At 33.7% G+C, this 22,692-nt stretch overlaps 1 protein-coding gene across 4 annotated transcripts in view; it reads right to left on the bottom strand.

Moving 5' to 3' along the window:
* The window catches only part of Cblb (Cbl proto-oncogene B), a 199,383-nt gene that overhangs the window by 164,876 nt on the left and 11,815 nt on the right, over positions 1-22,692 (bottom strand). For all 4 annotated transcript variants that reach the window (XM_021735091.3, XM_021735092.3, XM_040270443.2 and 1 more), the window contains exon 3: positions 17,997-18,247. In XM_021735091.3, the coding sequence (XP_021590766.1) occupies positions 17,997-18,247 (251 nt within the window). The remainder of the gene's footprint in view (positions 1-17,996; positions 18,248-22,692) is intronic.

Here is a 22,692-nt window from a genome sequence, read left to right as displayed (position 1 = left end):
TAACATGAAAATTCTCAATTTTATATAAAGCTGCTTTTGAGACATTTAAACAATCACTAAAGATTTGTATCCCAAAATAATTAGAACTTCAAGATTAAGTAAAACCTTCATTTTTTTTAGTAAAACCAAAAGTAACTATTTTTCTAGATCTTAAGGTTGCCATGTCCAGAATTAATCTGACTTCTCCAATTATTCACTAAATAACTTCTCTCCATTTTACTTTTTGTTAGCTGCAAAAGAGATTTAACCAATGTCATTAAAGAATATATCAATAAAAATTTCACCAGGAGAGTGGGGGGGTATGGATGAAAGGAGGCAGATGGGGAGATGTAATTCAAAGGACAGAATATTTTACTCAGACCAGAGTGACACCAGCTTCAAGGAACTCACTGTGCAATATGATGACTGTGGTCAATACTAATGTATTCTGTACTTGAAAATCACTGTCTGCAAAGTTCATGTGTTCTCAACACACACACACACACACACACACAGAAGTAAGTATGTGAGGTAATGGCTATGTTAATTAGCTTGACTTAGCCATTCTTCCAGGTGTGTGTGTGTGTGTGTTTGTGTGTGTGTGTGTGTGTGTATCAGAGTATCACGTTGTATGTCATACACAATTTTTTTATCTGTCAACTTAAAAATAAATACAACAGGCCAGGAAGTTGAAAAGCAAAAACTTCTTCATTGTACATAAAAATGAGTTCAACATTCAAAAACAAAACACAAAAGAACTGAGTTAAACTCTAATGATAAAAGGTTACATAGGGAAGATCCAGCCTAAATAGGAATATCAGATTCTACACCTCTTTTTCACTACTGACTTCATGAGCAGAAAGAATTCTTAAACTCATAATACAGTAGATTTCTACCCAGAATCCAAGAAACTATTTCTTATATACTTGTACACAAGAGATGGTATCCTTCCTATCAAACAATGCTAACTGCTACTTAAACCAATGAAAGAGCTAAAGGAACTACAAATATACTTCTAGAATTGAAGAGAAACCAAAAGAATAATATATAGCTAATATATTGAATAAGGTCATTTAGGTCAATCACAGATCATACAGATCACTATGGTCCCGTAGATTATGAAGAACTGAAAATGCCCTGTCATCTAGTGACATGAGAACAATGCATTACTCATGTGCTTGTGGTAATTGTTAGTTTGTAAAAAAGTCAAGATGGCGCCTGGCAAAATGCCAGAGGGAGTGGTTTGTGAAGTAACGCCAGGGAGCCATTAAGTGTGGAGATTCCTTATTGGTTAACTGCTGTATCGAGTTTATGTTAATTAAGATAAGCTATGTGGAATGTATAAATACCTCTGTTGTCCTACAATACACGGCTTCCACTCCTGCTGTATCAATCTACACAAGTTGTTCTTCAACCCTCAGTTAGTTTGCTGCAGCCGGACTGCGGCAGTAATGCTGGTGTAAAGGAATCTACTATGCTTGTGAGCCACATACAAGTGTAGCACATACAACTATATCTAGGACATAACCCTTGTATACGTAATAAACAACTGTAACTGGTTCATGTGTTTACTGTACTTTTATCACGATTTTAGAGTGTACTCCTTCTGCTTATCAAAAAAAAAAGTTTATAACAAAATAATATGCCATGTCTAACCATCATCAGCTCACCCATCTAGTGTTTTTCAGGTCTCAATATATCAAGAGGCTACATCAAGTGATTGACCTATACCATCTAGATTGTGTAAGCACACTCTATGATGTTTGCACAGCGACTGTAGTCCTCAGAACTTATCTTTGTCATTAAGAGCCATGTGTCATTAAGAGACATATGATAAATAACTTTGCAATGCTGTTATCTTCATTACTGGACTAAATATCAAACTGAAAAACAAAAAGCAAAAAGACTCGTTTGTGTTTAAAAACACATACACATGATTGGTTTACACAGGTCTTTCTCAAAATTCTAATATGTTATTTTCTCTAAGGTTATATACACCAATTAAAGAAAGTTCAACTATTAAGTTTACTAATGCTATATCACAAGATATTCTTTTTCAGAAATACTTCAGTCTTAAAGAAAAGTCATGAATAGGACCTTTCATTGGAAGCCTTTCTTGTTTGCCAATTGAACTATCAACATAAGCCATTCCAGAGCTGATGAGGTGCGCAAACTATGCAACATTTCACAACCCAAGGACAGGCTGCCTTTTCACATATTACTTGTTAACCTTCATAAACTACCAGCACCAGCCATTTTTCAAGGCTGTTTATTTTTAATGTTGAGAAGCAACTGCTTTTCTAACATCTTCACAATTATTTGTGCAAAGGAAAGGTGCTTTTACAAAGAATAAGCTGAGAAATTTTGCATATATGAATTTTTTTCCTATACAATGTATAATTCTAAAAGCTAGCTTCAACTCGGAAAAACCCATTTGGTGCTGATTTCAGAGAAATCCTTTTGTGAAGTGAATTTTAAAGTTTGTAACAACTACTATCTCAATGAAAACGAAAGCAAGGAAAAAAAAAACAGTGAAGCTGTGGGAAATCAAAAATAATGACCATAAGGACAAATTAAAATGAGTTAATGGTAAGATTTCAGGAGGAATTTCTAAATCTTTTAATTCCACAGACTTGATTCAATATTCCTACTAGAAATTTAAAATAGTATTGGTTGAAATTAAGTAGAAATTTTTTCACTCTAAGGCAGATGGAGACTTAGTGAAATATTTACACTCTTAAAAATATAACCCACTAGTCCCAGATCAATTAGGTGCCGTGTGGATTGCAAATAGAGTAAAATACTTGATGCACACTCCCCAATTCTATCTAAGCTTCAATGACATGCAGTGAATTGGAAACATTTTACAATAATATCTGATTAAAATTCTTTACAGTAGTTTGAGATTGCAGTACAGCAAATAAAGTCCTGCTCTTGCCCTGTTTACTTGACATCTGTCTCAAATATCAAGTAACAAAAATACTGAAAACATTCTAGCTATTTAAGCTTCTCAGTTGTAAGTCCACCTATAAGACAGTTTACAATAAATTGCATACAAAGAAGAATTCAACTTGCTGCTGGAAAGATGCCACACAAATAGTAGAGGAAGGAAATAAAGAATAGTTACATAATATAAAGTTATCTGGGACACCAGACATCCACACTGACCTTTAAATATAACAGTAGCCTTGGATAATTAGAGGTAAACTGTTTGCCTTTTGTATCTCATCTATAAAGCTTTACTTCCCAAGCTCAACATCTTGAGAAAGATGTGGGAAGACCACAGTGTTGCACAACTCCCAGTGGTGCCACTTTTCTTAGGAAACAGTGGAAAGGTCAAGACAGATCTGCCCAGAACACCTCTTCACCCCTTCCTCTCCTTTCAACAAAGCAACCATGGACCTGCTCACATCTGATCAAAATAATCCAGTGGGAGCAGGGCATGATGATACATGCCTGTAATCCCAGTGGTAAGAGGCTGAAGCAACAAGATCCCAAGTTCAAAGCCAGCCTCAGCAGTTTAGGGAGACTTTTAGCAAGTTAGTGAGACCCTGTCTCAAAATTAAAAAATAAAGAACTGGGGATGTGGCTCAATGGTTAAGTGCCCCAGGTTCAATCTCTAGTATCATAAATAAATAAATAAATAAACAAATAAATAAGTAAATAAATAAATCCAGAGTGTTATCTGTGTCTAAAACTACTTCCCAGGAAAGAAAATGTGGATTTGGAAGTGTTCCTAATCTTACCATAATAAATAAAAATTAATTCCTATTATAGAAAAACTATCAAAATAAATTGAAAAGGACAACTCAAATGGGTTCCCTAAGAAGTTTGGGGAAATACCAGAACACGTCATAGAGGCAATGTGAAATAAGAAAAGGCCAGGTTTTGACCTTTGTGATTGTAAGAAGAGAAAAAACAATTTGGAAATATTTTAAGGGCAAAGTTTCAGTATCAAAATCTGGCCTGAGAAATAGGGTAAATGTGACTGTTTCTTTACATGGAGGGATCATAGCCAACACAAATGGTAAAGCTGAGATAACTGACATCCTACACTAGTTAACTTACAAAAACACACAAAACCACCCCCACCTTGATACAGCGAGTCAAAACAAACTGCTGACAAATCCTAACAGCTATGTGAGGGGGCGCAACAATAGCAGACAGGGAGAACACACATGCCTCTGTTTTCCTTTCAAGTCTGTTTCTGAGTCTATGTGGCTGATGTAAGAAAAGAGCAATTCCTTTCTACAAAAGCCCTGCCTACGTATCCAAAATGTCTCAGATGTATCTCAGAACTAATATGCTCACTCAAATATGAAAAAGGAAGAAGAAGCAGGGCAGCATATGTGGCAAGGATACCAAATCCAACCACCCTAACTTGCCTTTTAAAAGGGAAGAAAAGAACATAGCAGCCTGGGGACCTACCATAGTGGCAGGGCACTTGCCCTAGCATGCACAAGGCCCTGAGTCCAATCCCCAGCATCACAAAGACATAATAAAAAATTTAAAAAGGAGATGGCAGTTAAGTAAATACAAAATCATCTTTGCTGAAAGTTGAAAAGCAGTTTTCAAGCTTGAAAATCCTTATCTGAATCAAGGAACACCATCAACAAGAAAACAAAACAATTCCCAGGTCAAGGTGTTTTGTATTATTTGTGCACGTTATTTATGCACTCCCTCAGGAGTTGTGAACGACATAACAATCATCTGCTGCAGAGCAAGCTGAGAAGAGGATGGAGTACTTCTCTCAGTAACACAGACCAAACGAAACTGCACCATTCATGTTGAAAGCATAGATTTTGGGAGGATTCCCCAGTTGCTGAAAAGTCTTGTGTCTTCTGAGTCGTGAATACAACATAACACAGAAACAAAAATTGTCTTTGAAGAAATGTTAAAATAAGAATAGGAGGAAGTGAAAACTCTCATATGCATTCACATAGAGAACTACTGAGTCAATTAGGTGAGCTGTATAAGCTCATGGTATAGTCTCAAGGGCAGGCAGAACAGTAAAGCTGGGAACTTCTCTTAAGGATTTATCCTACAGGTACTAAAGAAGCTGCCAGGGTACTCTATTAAACAAGTGCTTCAAAACTGTAGTAATTTCATGAACTTTGTCCAAGAATAGTACTGCATTAAAGATATTTATACATATGCAGAATTAAAATTGTTTTAAAATATAATTATTCTATAATAAATAATAACAGTATTAGCCAAACTCACTGGTACTCATTGCCAAATCTGAAGATGATATTCACAGTTTACTTACAAATTCTAAAAGGCAGACTAATTTAGAGTCTTTAACAATTTCCGATGTAAAATTTTCTCTTTACCTCCTCTCTCTAGGCCCTGGAAACTCATAATCTAGGAATAAATGAGGATTTTCAAATAATCCCACAGTAACCCGGAGAAATAATCATTATTACTCTAAGTGTTTGCCAAGTATGATGCACAATTCTGAATGCTGTGGGAGAGACATAGAAGTGATTTTCCCCTTTAAAATTTTATGAGACACTCAGTGCATGTCTTGTCACCATTTAACAAAGATAGCAAAAGCTGACAATACATAATTAACTGCCACAGGAAAGACCCTGATAAATGCTATAGTCAAAGGACAGAGAGACATTCTGGCTGGAGCGATCAGAAAAAGCTGAACAGAGGAAGATAGGAATGGGGCAGGGCAGGAACCTCATAGAAAAGAGGATCTCCACAACCAAGGGAAAACAGAGAAGTGAGAGGGCAAAAGCAGAATAAAAGACAGGCACACAAATGTGAATTCTAGGGTTAGTGAGTAGGTTAAGCTGAAAAGAACATTAAACGAGTTTTAACCATCTTTTCCAACAAAACCTGCCTAAAAGTCTAACAGAAAAATATCTTTCCTGGGTATTCTTTAAGTGACTTATAGGTGGGAGTGGACTCCTATGGCAGTGATAAAGAAAGTTTAATAAGGTGAAATGATTCTACACACTCAGGATTCTATTCCCACCAGTACCACTTCAATGCTCCTTGGTATCCTTATATATAAAATGAGTTGATTTGACTCACAGGGTTTGCAGAGCAGACAGAGTATCAGAAACGGCAAGGATACTTTTCAAAATGATGAGTGCTCAGATCCCACACTGATAAACTCAGTAGTTGGCAAATTTTTTCAACAAAGGCCCAGATACTAAATATTTTCATCTTTACAGTCCATATAGTATGTGGCAACTATTTAACCTCTGCCACTGTAACCACAGACATTAAGGAAATGAACAGGCATGTCTGTGTGCCACTGAAAATGTACTTTAAAAAGGAGCACAGGGGGCTAGGATTGTGGCTTAGCAGTATAGTGTTCGCTTAGCAGTATAGTGTTCGCCTAGCATGGGTGGGACCCAGGTTCGATCCTCAGCACCACATAAAAATAAAGGCATTGTATTGTGTCCATCTACACCTAAAAAATAAATTATCATTTTTTTACCTTTTTTTTGTTTATTTATTTTTATGTGGTGGTGAGGATCAAACCCAGGTCTCACACATGTGAGGTGAGCTCTCTACCACTGAACCAGAATCACAGCCCTATAAATAAATATTAAAAAAAAAAGAGAGAGAGAGCACAGGATAGATCTGGCCTACAGGCTATAGTTTACCAACTACTGATAAAGTAAAAAAAAAAAAATACATTATGATAAATTACATACTTCAATACTTCGCTTGCCTTGTAAAAACATAATTTTACACTTGCATTTGTCAGGAGAATAAACTAAAATTAGAATTAATAGGAAAAATTACATATTTTGTAAGTATTTGCTCTGTGTTAGAATCCAAGCAAAGCTATTTTAATCAGATAAATGAGAACCAGCTGACCAATATCAAAATCTTTTTGTCTAGTTATGGTTTTCTAATATTTCTGGAATAAGAACAAGCTGAACAGCAAAATCAAATGCCCCATAGAAAACCTTTAGAACAAAAACAGAAGTGATTTCAGCATCTATAAAATGATTTGAAATTTTACTTTCATTAATATATTTTGGGAAAAAATATTTAGGTATAAAAAAGAAACAAAAAGAAAAGGAAACAAAGAAGGAAGAAACTGCAGACTAGACACTGTAAAAGATTTTTTAAGAAAAAATGTAGATTTTTTTAAGAAAGTGTGCTTAAGCAACAAAGTTTTAAATATTCCTTTTGGATTTAACTAATAAATACAAACTGTCTTATTTAAAAGGGGAAAAAAAAGTTTCATTGACCAGCTGGCACACAATATTAATGCAGGTTTAATGAAGAAGAGAAAATAGTCATTTTCATAACCATAAAATGTGCTGCTTGTTTAAATGAGTCCCCCTGAAACAAAACTGAGAAAGCATTACAATGCTAATACCCTTCACGTGGCAACAGCTGCAGGCCAGACATGCCAACTGGTAATGAGATAGCACTTAAAAATACATAATATGAACACACATGTACACCTGTCAAGTTGTGTAACTTCCACACCAATGTCACTTCTCCAGAGAATGCAATTAGACAACTTGCCACTTATCTTTGAGGTCTGGACATCATCGCTGATAACCAAAGTAAATAATTTTCTTATAACACATAATTTCAATCTTCCTTATTTAGTGAAACCAATTTGGAATATAAGCTTATGTATACAAAGTTTAAAAGAGAATGAAGTATCCTCAAAGAAAAGGTAAAGAACAGAATTGTCTTCTCTTTTAGAGTGTAAAAAGGCTTGAGATGAATCCATCACTATATTTGTTTCTTCTTTAATTTTAATTTTTTTTTTAAGTTTTTACTGACTGGGTGTAGGACTCAGACATAGAGCATTTGCCTTGTGTGAGTAAGGCCCTGAATTCCCATTCCCAGGAAAGTTAAAAAAAAAAAAAAAAAAAAAGAAAACCATTCGTCTGGACAACATGCTATATCACATATATGACACTAGATATGTCATATACATAGATAATTTATTAGAATGGCAGTACTCAAGATTATGGTCTTACTAACAACAGAAGAGTATCATTACATCCTCAGTATTAAGCAGCATTTTAAAGGCAGAACTTAAGAATCAATTATGGTTTCTAAGAAAGAACTGAATATAAATATTCGAGGAGAAAATTATAGGTCACACATATCTGGTCTCTGGTCATGTCATATGACCAGACACACTTGACTGCCTTTGTTTGGGACTATCCTTTGAGGAAATTCATACAGCAATAGCTGAGGATGATAATGATAGTGAATCCCTCTAGAACAAAGAGAAAGTTTATTGTCCAGGACATTAAAGAGAGTATTCCCTTCCAGGGCAAAGGTCATAATGGTTAGCTGTCTGTTGTGAATGACTGAAGTGTTGGGGTTCTTCAAAGATACAAGTCACTCACACACACACACACACACACACACACACACACACACACAAGTGTCCCTACTATCCTGTAGGAACTGGGGGTACAGGAGTATGGCACAAATGATGACCTCCCCAGCCTACTCCTGCCCCCATGATAGTCCTTTCTCCCTGACCAAAGATTTTCCTATTTTTGCCTGTATCTGGCAAATAAACTTCACACTCAAGTCTCTTCACAGTTCTTGACAATATATTTTTAAAGAAATAAGTCTTAAAGCTAAGTTATACCAAAGAAATAAATGGCGTCTATGGCTATCTGGTTTTTTCTATTTTGACACATACCATGGACTAACTAAACACCTTTTCTCAGTTCCTTTTCTTCCTTGCCTTCCTCTATTATAGAGACTGTATTTAAGTTTTTCAATACAGCCAATTCCAATTTTGTAACCAGAGATAAAGACCCAAGAGGAATTTAGTGGATGAAGCAAGTCGGGAAAGACTCCGGTACTTTCTTTGACTCAAGATAAAAGGAACAGACATGTGTCCTGCTCCCACCCCCTTGCTCTGTGGCATAGCCATAACAACTACACAGATGTAGCAGGAATTCTACAATCATGAGGGGAACAGAATGCAAGTAAAACCCAACCTGCTAAAGAAGCGGATTCCAAACCAGAAAGATCCTGGGACTCTGGCAGCACTATGCAAAGTATATATCCCTCTATGTACCTATAGGCATCACCCTGTTAGCCAAACACGTTTCTCATTGATGACACCTTTATATGCAGACTGTTGATAAAATACTTCTTATATTTTATTGTCCAAAAATTAGATTAGTATTTTAACATAAGAGCTGGTATACTGCAGCCCAAAGGCCAAAAGCAGTCTAGTGTGTTTGTAAATAAAGTTTAATCAGAATACAGTCATGCCAATTAATTTCCTTTCTACTACAAGGGCAGAGTTGACTAGTTGCCAGACATTATCATCTGGCAAAATCTAATATATTTATTATCTGGCTTTATATAGTTTGCTGACCCCAGATTTATGCCACTCAACATGCCACTTGTTTACTCTTATTTAAACTATAATCCTTAAATTGATTATCTAAAATTTGACTTGAAATCTCACTTACTATAAAACTTCACAATATTAAACACATAAATCTGTTGTAGGCTTCTCTATAAAATACCAGCATAATAAATACTTTCTATTTCATTTTGATCTGCAAAAGAGAAATAAACAGTATTGATGATTGTGATGTAAGTCATAATTACTTTAATTAATCATCCAGAGCTTAGCACAAATTAAAGAATGAATAAAACACGGACCCTTAATCAATGGATAAACAGGGTTAGAAATACTATAACTTTTAATTAAATATACATATCTGTATTATTTAAATGTTCTAAAGGGAAATGGCATTTAATATTTTAAAATCAGTATGAATATTATAGTTTGACAAAGTATTTATGTCAACATATGAAAATTTATTATTATTAAATGTTGAATTCAACATGGTTTTTAATGTATGCCAAAAAATAACCAGTAAATTAATTCATCATTCATTCTAGTATAAACCCCAGGCGGGGGTGGGGGGGGTGCTACAATAACTACTTGAACATATAAACCTTTCCAAAATCACTTTCAAGTAATTTTCTTTGGCATATTCTACCAAGCAGAGTTTTTTACATTTTTATGACGTATACTCTAAGGAGTTTCAACTTCTCCTATCTCCTAAGTATAGACTGTACCTGGCCATAATCAGTCACTATCATGAGTTGAACTATATGCTCTAAAAGGATGTTGAAATTCTAACCTCAACTTTACTTATGAACGTGACTTTATTTGGAAATATTGCCTTTGCAGACACAATGAGGTTAAGATGCAGTGATTAGTACAGACCCTGATTTAATAAAAGTGAAGTCCTGATAAGTAAGAAATCTGGCCACAGATATACAAAGAGGAGGACACCAGGTGACCCCCCACAGGCAAAGGCTGGAGTCTCTGGGCCACAAGCCAAGGAGTGCCTGGGGCCTTGGACAGCTGAGAGGCAAGCAAGCATCCTTCCCTACAGAGTTCTGAGAGCCTGTAGGCACCTCCATTTCAGACTTTCAGCCTCCACAACTATCATTTCTCTTGCTTAAATTACCCAGTTTGTTGTACTTTGTTATGACAGCCTGAAGAAATTAATACAATCACATATTTGTAATTTATTTGTGAAAGTAGTATATAGGTATACATGGACCCATTGTTTATAACAATACACTTCAATAATACATCTAAATTACCTTTCAGTTTAATCTGTTCCTCAGTGGCTATCCTGAACAGGATGGGCTTCAACTGCTATAATTTTAGTCTGTAAATAGTACTTTCTGGAAAGACCTCATAAATGTATGCTGGGATAATTAGCACATCTATAAACAACTAATGTACACTAAAACAAGAACTCATGTTCAATGAGTAGAAGGAGACAAAGATTAATATTAAAAATGGATTGAGAGAATGGAATACTTACAAGGTACTTTAAAATAGTCAGAATTAAGTACTATTTTACACCCTAGCCAATTAGCACTGAATGCTAATCTGTTTAGATTCCTGGAAACTCTGCTTCTTTGTAAAATCACTGAAAAACAAGACTCTTCTCAGGCTACATAACCAAGCACTCCTCAGGCTACAGGATTATCACTGCAGCTTGTCTGTTTTATAAACAGACTTTAATTTAGTTTTGTAAGAAACTGCCAAAGGAGCTTTCTCTAACTAAATAACAAATCTGCCACTTGAAAGACATCATTCACCAACCTTCTTTGTGGGAGTATTGTTATTATGAAAGTAAAAACAAGCATTCTTTCTTGAGTGCTTCTGGAATTTAATTATCAAATTTGAATGTCACCAGATATTTACTGAAAAGAAAACATCAATTTTAATAAGCTGCCTTAAGACTAAAAACATAAAAGGTATTCAACCATAAAGCCAAGTTCACTTGAGTCTTGTGAGTTTACTTATTGTCTTATCATGTAATGTTTATCTCAGGAATTTATAAAGATTCAATGAACTCTAATCTGCAGGAAAAATTCCCCCATTTAAAAATCTAAATATTATGTAAATATTATGTGTGTATAACATATAATCCAACTTTAAAAAAATTAAAATAAATGCCAAAAAAATTTTACTAAGAAACAGGAGTTAGGGGTTGACAGAATTAACATGGGGCTAAAAATAAATAGACAAATCATAAACATGACTGTATGTCAATAGTTCATAAAAAAAATTTTAACTCAAATTAATTTTAAATAACACATGAATAAATTTTGTCTTCTTTTGTACTTTGAAAAATGTAGCCCAAAGAAAAAATTGCTGGGGGTGGAGAAGAGGAACTGTTTCACTTTACTTCAACAAGAAAAAACTTTTTATCTAGTTAGCAAAGCAGCAGGGGGTGCAGTTAGCCAAATACAGAGGGCCATAAAGTCCTTAACAGTCAAAGAGTCTGCAAGCTCTCACCTGCCCACTCTTAACAGACTCCCTTTGTTTAACTTTAAAAACAGTTGTCTAAATAACTTACTGTGGCCTCTACTTTCATGGTGTGTTAAAGAAATGAGCCCCTTCATTTCCAAACTTGAGAAAAGTCTATTCACATCTCTCAGATGCTTGCAATATGCATGAAAATATTCTAATAAAGACTAAATAAACTCTTTATTCATTTATGGTAAAGCAATCTCAGGAATATGTTTAAGTTTTCTAAAGAAAATTCCATTTCCTACCTGGCAGACACACTTCAGACATAACAGGATTGGATTGGGTATTACTATTTTTCTTCTGAATCTTGTGTGTGTGTGTGTGTGTGTGTGTGTGTGTGTGTGTGTGAGAGAGAGAGAGAGAGAGTGTGTGTGTGTGAGAGAGAGAGAAATTATTTTGAAAAAGCAAAAATTATGTTTTATTTCTCTAGTTTCACATTTAAAGAAAAAAACGTCTAAAATATATATACAAAAAATTTAAATAACAACTGAATATTTTAAAACTTGTGCTCAAAAGATTTGCAGTCTGATTATTTAGAAATCAAATTTTCTACTTTTAGTCATCCCTTGTGCTCATGAAACTCAAAGTAATTGTAATTTTCAGTATGAACAAACAGAAAAAGAGATACAAAGAGTAGGTTAATTTTTTAAATTGTAAAATTATGTAAATGAACAAAAACCATTCTCTTTCATACATCATTACACAATAAATACTTCACAGAAGGCATTCAATACAGTGCCATTTATTTATGAAAGATAAAATCTCCCTATGATTCATTCTGCTACAAATAATTATTGTAGTAACAAATTTTTTTTTTTTTTTTTACTAAAAACTAGTACTGGATTCGGAAAAAAAATAAATAGAATTATGTACCAAGACCAGTACTTAGTCTGAAATAAGCACATCTTCATTTTATGATGTTAAAATATATGAGATGAAAATCTTGTGAATATCCAGAAAGTAAATTTAAAACTAAAAACTGTAGATTGGAGTCAGGAAACCAACTAAAGTTACTGAGAAAACTAGGAACAGAAATGGCCTCAGACCATGAGATTCCTTGGCCCAGCATTCCTATACAGTGTTAAACAGCCCTCTTTCTTCATTTTCTCTCCAACATGCAGAGCTGCCTCTGAGAAAACATGGTGCTAAATGTGGCACTTTAAGCAAAGTTATGATTCTGTGAGGTCCAATAATTATTAAAACTACTTGTTAAAGCCCAAATTGTAATATACAGGTCAATCTATTTAGGTGGTGAACTGAAAAGCCATGAGGAATTTCAAAATGACCTTGATGAGCATGTGATCAACAAGCATTTTTAATTAAACAAATTTAAGCATTTAAATTAATACCATATTGTTCTTGCCAAAAGCAATGATATTACACAGTGATATAAAGACAACAAGTAGGTTTGTTTATAGCTTTTTGTTTTATTATATAGCTGCAGGGTTTGAATACATATTTTTGTTTGTTTGTTTTATTCAACTTTTAACCTAATTATATATTTTAATACTTCAAGAATATTCTAAACATTCTTGGTACATAATCTCACAAATTACAATGCAAGTATAGTAGCTAGCAAGCATACACTTACAATACTCTAAGGGGAAAAGCAGATTATGCATTTTCTTTTGTTTAGCCAGGTCAAATGAGACAAAGATTTTCCTTGGTGCTTTTGAGAACTCTAAAATAATGTTTAACCTCTTCAAGGATTAATTTTTCTATGTTGAAATACTTTTCTATTAAATTTTAAGCAGTCTAGATGTTATCACGTGAAACAAGCAAACACTCCTCTCCACACATACATCCCATTCTATCTAGAAGTTGATTTGTCTTCTATAACACCAGTGTAAAAAGAATGAACCAGGGACATGAATGACATGAATGTTTTTAAAGATTTCATATTCTTCAGATTTGTTGAACACAGTACTATTTTTTTTCCTCTTCAGTTGACTTTTGGTTTTGTTTCACTGGTAAAGCCAAGTATTGGAGGGGAAATGGATTGTATCTCCCTAACCGACGAATGCAGTTCTAAAATAGGGAAGACTTGAATATCCTTAAACAATCATCTCTGGATGTTCTCAAAATCATGGTCCTCAGTACCAGGTCCTGCAGAGCAGCTGATGAATACATACTTTCTGATGAAAGAATAAATTTTACTATTTAAAAGGTCAATTGATAAAACTGCCAATAGATTTACACAAGGTACCTCCAGTCCATGGTACATTTGTCAGCAATAAAATTACCTTCACATCTCTTTTGACTTTTGTCACTAAAAATAGCAATCTGATAAAAAGTGTTTCCTCTTCTTTTACTCCAAACTACATGTTTCATAACTCCCTTCCTCAGATACATGTAAACATTGTGGGTGCCAGAAATCACTTTACTCTTTCCAGAAATGGAAGCCCAGAATGGTTTAGACACTGTAGAAGCACAAATTCAGTGTGAAGTTCAATTGTTTGTACAAAGAAAAAAATAATAGACAAAAAGTACACAGCACATGGGGGAAAGCGACACCAGAGAGGGAGGTTCACTGTAACCATGAAGAGAGGTACACTGCCTACTCATACCTCACCTCTAACGGAAATCACCATTCTGGCCATTCTCAAAGCAAGAGGTTTTCACTGTGCCTTAAATGTCTGTTTCAGTAACAAAGTTTTACTTAAATTATAATTTTTACCTCACTCCTCCTATAGGACCTGAGTATCTAGGAAATGCATTGACTGCCATTCATTTTTTAAATTTCATTTTATTTAAATATTTATAATATTCAATGTATATTAAGTTTATGTGAAATTATTTCAAAATTTCAAGCTACTCATTCTTTAGCAGTCATCAAAACAGAACCAGTTTTGGATTGATACCTTAATTTTTTTCTATTTACTTTATATTTAAAATCAATCCAGAAAGAAGTTTACTAGTGGCACAACAGAGATGCAAGAACATTAAGATAAACATTTTGATTCATGAACTCATTCCAATTTTATTCGATATAATGTAGAGTCACTTGAGGCGATACTGATTTAGTCAATGAATTTCAAATTGCTACTTCTAATATTAATGTCATTCAGTTTTAGCTTAATGATACTAATGTCCCTAGCAAGCTATTTGTACAAAGAGATTTTTCAAAGAATTTATGATATTCCTAATAATCATTTTGTCTTACATGTTGAGTAGAATCATTCCTCTAAATAGTACTGTTGTCTAACAGTATAAGAACATTCTCTGGAGTTTCTGTTATGTTCTACAGAGCAGAATACCCAGAGTTCCAGGTGTATTAGCACACCTCATTCCAGTTTGTATTCAGAATCCTAAGGGAACTTAGAAGTGATTGTGTACAACAACTATATTACTACAAGAACAATCAAATCAAAAGTCTACATCCTTTTCATGGTGTATCAAGTTTAGTACATTATTACAAATTATGATTAGACAATTATGTAATGTAAATTTTGCATTAAAAAAAACCTGGTTACAGAATATCATCAGAAAATGGAACATGGATGATAGTAAAATCCACTAGGGATATGCTATATCAGCACAGAAACTAATACATGTTGCCTGTGGTTGAATTTAGGAAGGAATGAGAAAAATGCACTTGGACAATTAAACATGAACACAAACAATTTTCAGAGTTGCCTCAACATGATCAACGGCACTAAGTGATCTAACTTTGTCTACAGATATCTGTACATAATCAAGCAAAATTTATAGACTTCCCCCATGAAATGTTAAAAAAGCCAAAACCATTAAAATTTATAATTGTAATGGTAAGTATAAAACATCTACTGAGTTAGAAAATGTTTCAAATTGCTATGGAAGATGTGAAAGTAGAATACAAGTTTACCACCTCATTATTACATCCAATCAAAATCCCATTTCCACTCAAGTTTCTAAATCCAGAAATCACACACCTTGTTAGTGTCCTAATATCCTACAACATAAAATTTAATGGATGACTTAACTGGATCACCAAGAACTCCAGGGATACTAAATTTGAATAAGAATTATACAAATTGACATTTGTAAAACAGTTTAGTTTCATTAGATCAATGGCAGGTCTACCAAGTGAAAAATATAGTTTTCAGTTGGACTTGGTGGTGTACACCTGTAATCCCAGGAGCTCAGGAGGCTGAGGGAGGAGAATTGCAAGTTTAAGGCCATTCTCAGCAACTAACCAACTTAGTGAGATGCTGTCTCAAAACAAAACATAAAAAGAGATGGGGATATGGCTCAGTGGTTAAGCACCCCTGGATTCAATCCCTGGTACCAAAAAAAAAAAAAAAAAAAAACCCACTACAGTTTTCACATAAACACCTGACTTCCCATAACTTAGACTATCTCAGAAAGCCTGTAAGAATAAATAATCACTGTGATACTTCTCTATCTTACTTCTAGAACTCTGTGGCAATTCAAATTCCCCTTGTTACATGCGGCTTTAAAGCTACAAAGACTCACAACTCTCAGATGTTGTCAGTTGTAGACCAAGAATATTAAGTGAGGAACCTGTAGTTACATAATTGGTTAGACTTACAAGTATATGGAGGATCCAACATTAATTCAAAGAAAAAAATTTAAATAGATAAAAAATTATGTCATTTTACCTTTGGCAGAGGGTTTTTCAGTTTGAATTTGATGACTATATGTACTGTGGGTATTTCTTTAACCAGTATTTACAGTCAACTTTAGAGTCCACAAACGTAGATAACTGAATTCTCCATTATACAACCCTAAACTAAATGAGGCTAGGTTTTTCCAACCTAAAAGCAACATTAAAGGTTTTTTAGAGGTTTTCCTAATGTAAGGTATACAAAAATTCAGAGAGGTAAGTATCTTAAACTAGATATAATCAATGTTAAGACACTGTATATTTTAATTAATATAGGTTTTCCAGCTAGAAATAGATTTTCATTATATTGGCAAATACTCTAGGTAAATTTAGAATAGCCCAGAAATGGAGAAAAAAATCTACCATATTCTTTATTAGGCTTAATATAGATCATGAAATTTAATAATGAAAAAGCCAAACTACCAACATTAATGAAGAGTTTCAATGTTAAGAACTGTAAAAGGAGGATTCAGCTATGTCCCTTCAGCCTTCACCACCACAGTTCAGGTTGCCATGCAATAATAACTATGGAGACTACACTACATATCTCTTATGTACGGCTACCACACCCAGAGATTCAATCCAACTGTGTCTTAAACAGCTTTGTCTCCAATTCCAAATGTGGGTGTGGAAATGAAGCACTGAGAATTCTCATTCATCCATGGTGGGGATATGAAATGATATAGCCACTTTAGAAGACAGTCTAGGAACTCACAAAGCCAAGCGTGGGCATATCACATAATCCAGCAACCATGTTCTTAGGCGTTTACTCAAATGAGTTGGAAGTTTACATCCCTACTAAACCCTGCATGCACAAATGTTTATAGTAGCTTTGCACATAACTGCCAAAAATTGGAAATAATCAAGATGTTCTCCAATATGTGAGCAGAAAAACAAACTGTGGCATAACCATACAATGGAGTATTATTTAATATTATAAAGAAATGAACTATCAAGCTACGAAAAGACATGGAGGATCCTTAAATGTGTATTAAGTGAAAGAAGCCAGTCAGAAAGTTACATACTGTATGAGTCCCACTATATGTCATCAGGTGAAGACAACTATGGAGATAGTCAAAAGATCATAGAGGGAGGGTGGGGAAAACAGGTGGAGCACAGGGCATTTTTAGAACCTTGAAACTATTTTTTATGCTACTATTCTGGTAGATAATGACACTATGCATTTATTAACCATAGAACCATGAAACAAACGGCAAACCTTAATGTAAACTCTAGATTTTAGTCAATGTATTAATATCAGTTCACCAACTATAACAAATGTACTTCACAAACAACAAATGTGAATTACACAAAGAGGGGGTGGAAACTGTACTTTCTCACAACTTTTCTATGAACCTCAAACTAATGTTTAAAATAAAGTCAATTAGAAAAATAAGAACATGCTCATGAACTAGCTATAATCATAAACAAATTTATGTAAAATTTTAAATAATGTGAAAAGCAAATACAAAAAGTGAATGACATTTTCTCCAAAACAAATACATGGTGATCAACTATAAGACAAAAAAAAAAGGGCAACATTAATGACAACTATTAAAAAAATTTAAAAATCTGAAATATTCTTACCTGTCCTGTGACTGTTCTTCATACATCCTCTCTTTGCCTTCTTTAAAAAGTCTTATTGCTCGTTTTGACTTCTTCATTAGACTATCAATGTAAATTTTAAAATACTCATTCTCACTCAGTTGGGCAAGTTTCTGGTTGTCATCATATTTGCTCAATATGAGTCGCAAATGCTGATATGTATCAGGTAAAATATCAAGTATATAAGGTGGACTATTTTTCAACTGAAGTTTGGGATTTTGGCACAGTCTTACCTAAAAACAAAGATAAAAATAAAATATTCTCAAATGAATCATGACTGTTTTTCTTCAAAGAAAAAGGAGAAATAAATAGAACTTTGCCATATTTCTTCATTTTCCATAATATTAATTATGATATTAAGTTATTAACTCCTGTTTACAAAGAACTAGCAAATTTTCACGTTAGTTTTAATACAATCCAATCCTATTCTCTTCTTTTTCAGTGCAGACTTTACTTATACCACATCCTTAAACTTTCAACCCCTAAAATTTAATTATCTTCTACAATATCTTAAGTACAGAGTTTAACAGAATTCCAGTGTACTGATCACTGTATACCACTGATTCCTTTCTTTTTTTTTTTAATGAAAACAAGGAAATAGACCTTATCAGCTAGCAAACCAGGTCCCACATTTAGACATTATTTTACTACACTGAACTCCCAGCTAAAGCTCTCTCATAGATTTTAATTAACGTTTTGATATAATGTTTCTCTACCCTGAGGAGAATAAAACAAAGAGGTGCAATCTTAACAACTGAGTTATTAAGTAGTTAAATGGGTGTCTGGTCAGAAGGAGTCTTTTCCGCCTCCCCCATCTTCTGGTAGGCCTATAAACATTAAGATATAACGGCCCAGTCACTGCAGCAGATGCCACCCAACCACTGGGGCATTCAAAGCTGCCTGCAGAACTGAAAATGCATCTGCCCTCAGAAAAGGGTGTATTCACTTCCACATGCTCATGTGATTTAGCCAACAGTAAATAAGCTCAGATCATTTTATCCTTCCAACTGGAATACCAAGAACTGTCCAATTCCAAACATTGCCTCTGATACGTGGATACTAACACACAATAAGGCAAGGGCTGGGTGGGTAGAAATTCACTGGATTATACAAAGGGGAATGAAGCAGAGGATGGGGGGTGGGAATAGGAAAGACAGAATGAATGGGACAGAACTTTCCTATGTTCATATATGAATACACCACGAGCGAAACTCCACATCATGTAAAACTGAAAGAATGGAATTCTAATTAGAATAAACTGTACTCCATGCATGTAAATTATGTCAAAATAATTTACATACATGGAGTACAATTTATGTAATTGTACTCCACTGTCGTGTGCATCTAAAAAGAACAACTAAATAAAAAATAAATGGTTATACAGGAAATACCTATCAAAAAAAATTAAAAAGAACCATTCAATTAAACATTCCTAAAAACAAAATCTTTGGGAAATGCACAAAAGTACACATAGTATAATAGTGCACTAATTCACAAAAGACAAAGAGTACACAAAAAGTCAGATTTACTGAGAAGATGGTGAAGTGTAAGCTTCTGTTCCCATGTATGCATGGCATTCTTCTAAGGTCCTCAAAATTTTTATTTATATATAAATATACATAAATAAAATATATAAATAATATATACTTTTTAAACTTTTTAATAGTAAAATGTTTTAAATATAATTGATTAAAATTTGTCTCCTTCCAGTATAACTTCCCTTATATCAAACTTTATCCCCCATTGGGTGGACTGGACTGACCAATGGCATTTCTGGAATCTTGCTGATGAGAAGCTGAGTTGGACCTTCACAGTTTGGGTTTAATGGAAGTTGTATATAAGATGTGCAGTCACTTCTATAAAGAAATTATTGTCAGCAGTCCAAAATAAGAAAGGCACAGAAAGAAACTGATTTCATTTATGTAAAGAATGTAAAACTTACACATATAAATAGAAACAGAGTAGCAAGGAGGAGGAAGAAAATGCAGAGAAGCAGGTAAAAGGGTACAAATGCTAATTAAGTAGAATGAACAAATCTAGAGATCTAATACACAGCATGAGGAGAGTAGTTAATATCACCTTGTATGTTGACAAGTTGCCAGGAGAATAGATTTTAGGTGTTTTCACCACAAAACCAAAGGTAACTAATTATAGAAGGTAATTGGACATGTTAATTTGTCTTACTGTGCATATAAAATATATTGTGTACCTAAAATGCAATTTTTCTCAAAATTTAAATTATATATATATATATATATATATATATAATATTCCTGGAACCATTCTTTATATATATATATATATATATATATATATATATATATAAAGAATGGTTCCAGGAATATTTCAAGTGCCTACAGTGCCTGCTATCTATGATAGCAGAAGAAAGGTCCAATTCACCAAGGATCGGAAGTTATGCGTGAGTAATAAAAGAGAACCAAAAACCATATCCAGGAGTAGTGGTATATAACTGTAATCCCAGCAACTTAGGAGGCAGGAGGAAAGCAAGTTCAAAGCCAGCCTCAGCAACTTAGGAAGGCCCTAAGCAAATTACTGACACCCTGTCTCAAAATAAAAAATAAAAAGGGCTAGGGATATGGCTCAATGTTTAAGCCTCTCTAGGTTCAATTCCTGGTTATCAAAAAAAAAAAAAGAGCCAAAAAAACTAGTTAGATTATGTTACTGGTATCTGTAGATTTATCAGCTTTAAATTTTTCACTATGTGTTGTGAAAAACTTCACAACTTTTATATGAGAGTTTCATCAAGCTGAAAAATTCAAGAAAGAAATTCACTTTCATATCCAATTTTGTATTTTACTTTTGTATCTGTTATCTTTAAAAGGTTCCTCCGAATGGTAAGGGTCTTAATTTTCAAAAAACATGAATCTGCCCCTGGATACTCACAACAAGTGCCTAGGACAAACAGAAAAAAAGTTGAACCATAATCATTTCAAGAACCACAAACACAATCAATTAAGGTAACAACAAATAAAAAAAGAATCTTTATGTTATCCCATTGCTTTCTTTAAGAAATTATAGCATTGGGAGGAGGAAGATCTGGATCAGACTACCAAGGGTCAGCCTTTAAATTAAGACAACTAATTCTCACATTAACCTAGGGCATTACCATATCATACCTTCCACTTTACATATAGTGTGTAAAATGGAATTCTTTAGCACATAGTATATAACTAATAAATGAATGATGGATGTACTGACCAGTTAAATTATTCTGGAGGAAATGTACAGACACATACACATATAATGTTTTTTATCTAATGTATCATATTTTATTTTCATAATCATATTCTATAAGTATTCAAATTAATAACCCAAAGATACAGGTTTATTTTAAATATAACAAAATTATTTTGATCTCCGAAAAGTTTCTCAAAAGGTAGGATGGCATCTCATTTATTAGATAACACAAAATCTTTATTAATGTATAAAGCTTTTCTATCACTTTTGTACTTCTGTGATACATTGATATAACTAGGAAAGCTCATTGTGCCCAAAAGACTGATATAAGGAGGCTGATTCATAGTGGGGGAGGGAGGGGGAACATGGGAGGAATAAACCAACTCTAGATAGGGCAGAAGGGTTGGAGGGGAAGGGAAGGGGATTTGGTTAGAAATGACGGTGGAATGTGATGTACATCATTATCCAAAGTATGTGTATAAAGACACAAATTGGTGTGAGTATACTTTGTATACAACCAGAGATATGAAAAACTGTGCTCTATATGTGTAATAAGAATTGTAATGCATTCCACTGTCATATATAAATTTTTAAAATAATAAATAAAGATACAAATATGTCTGTGATTTAACAAATCCTGCTTGAAACAGGATATGGTTTCTCCATTCTTTAAACCAAAAGATACTATCACAAGTACACAGAATTTGAAGAATACTACTACCAACTTCCTAAAGCAGACAGAGTTTAATTTCAGTAACATGTATTTGTACATGTCACATACTGACTAATCATTAACTTGTAGTTAGTGGACAAAGCAGCTTCAAATTCATTTCTTCCACTGGTCATTTTTTTTAAATGATTAATGAAAAGTTTCTGTCAGGTATTTTTTCAGACATTAAAAAACTGTTCTTTGAAATATATTTTTAAACTTTGGGGCTATTCATTTCATTATTATTTACCTGGTCTTTTTCTCATTTGCTTTATTTAAATTTTATTTCCAAGTTGGAATGTATTGTTTCATTGGGTAAAACTGTTTAAATAACTATTATATATCAGGTACTAAGCTTAGTGCCAAGAAATTATAGATGACTAGAATATACTTCCTGCCTTAAGGAGTCTGGCAGAAAAGACCTAGTTCTCTATAATTAACTTAGGAGTAATGTAATTCTTGCTCTAAGGGATCTTAGTAAAGATCCCATCCAATTCATTCACTTTCAGATAAGGAAACTAAGAACTACAAAGATTAAGGAACTATTAAAAAATCATTAATCCAACACAAAAGCCTGCATCTTCTGAATCTCAAGCTGATCTTTCTAACTATATTACAATTTAATTAGAATCAGGCATATAATTAATGGTCCCTTCTAAACTCATTTCCATTTTTATTTTATTCCATTTGTAAATTTACATGAACTTCAGAACCCATTTGTTAACTCAACAAAGGTTTATTTTATATATCAGGCACTGTTTTAGGCAATAG

This window comes from Ictidomys tridecemlineatus, chromosome 3 (genome assembly GCF_052094955.1).
Source record: "Ictidomys tridecemlineatus isolate mIctTri1 chromosome 3, mIctTri1.hap1, whole genome shotgun sequence".
Classification (NCBI taxonomy): Eukaryota; Metazoa; Chordata; class Mammalia; order Rodentia; family Sciuridae; genus Ictidomys; species Ictidomys tridecemlineatus.
This window is presented reverse-complemented; position numbering and strand designations above follow the sequence as displayed.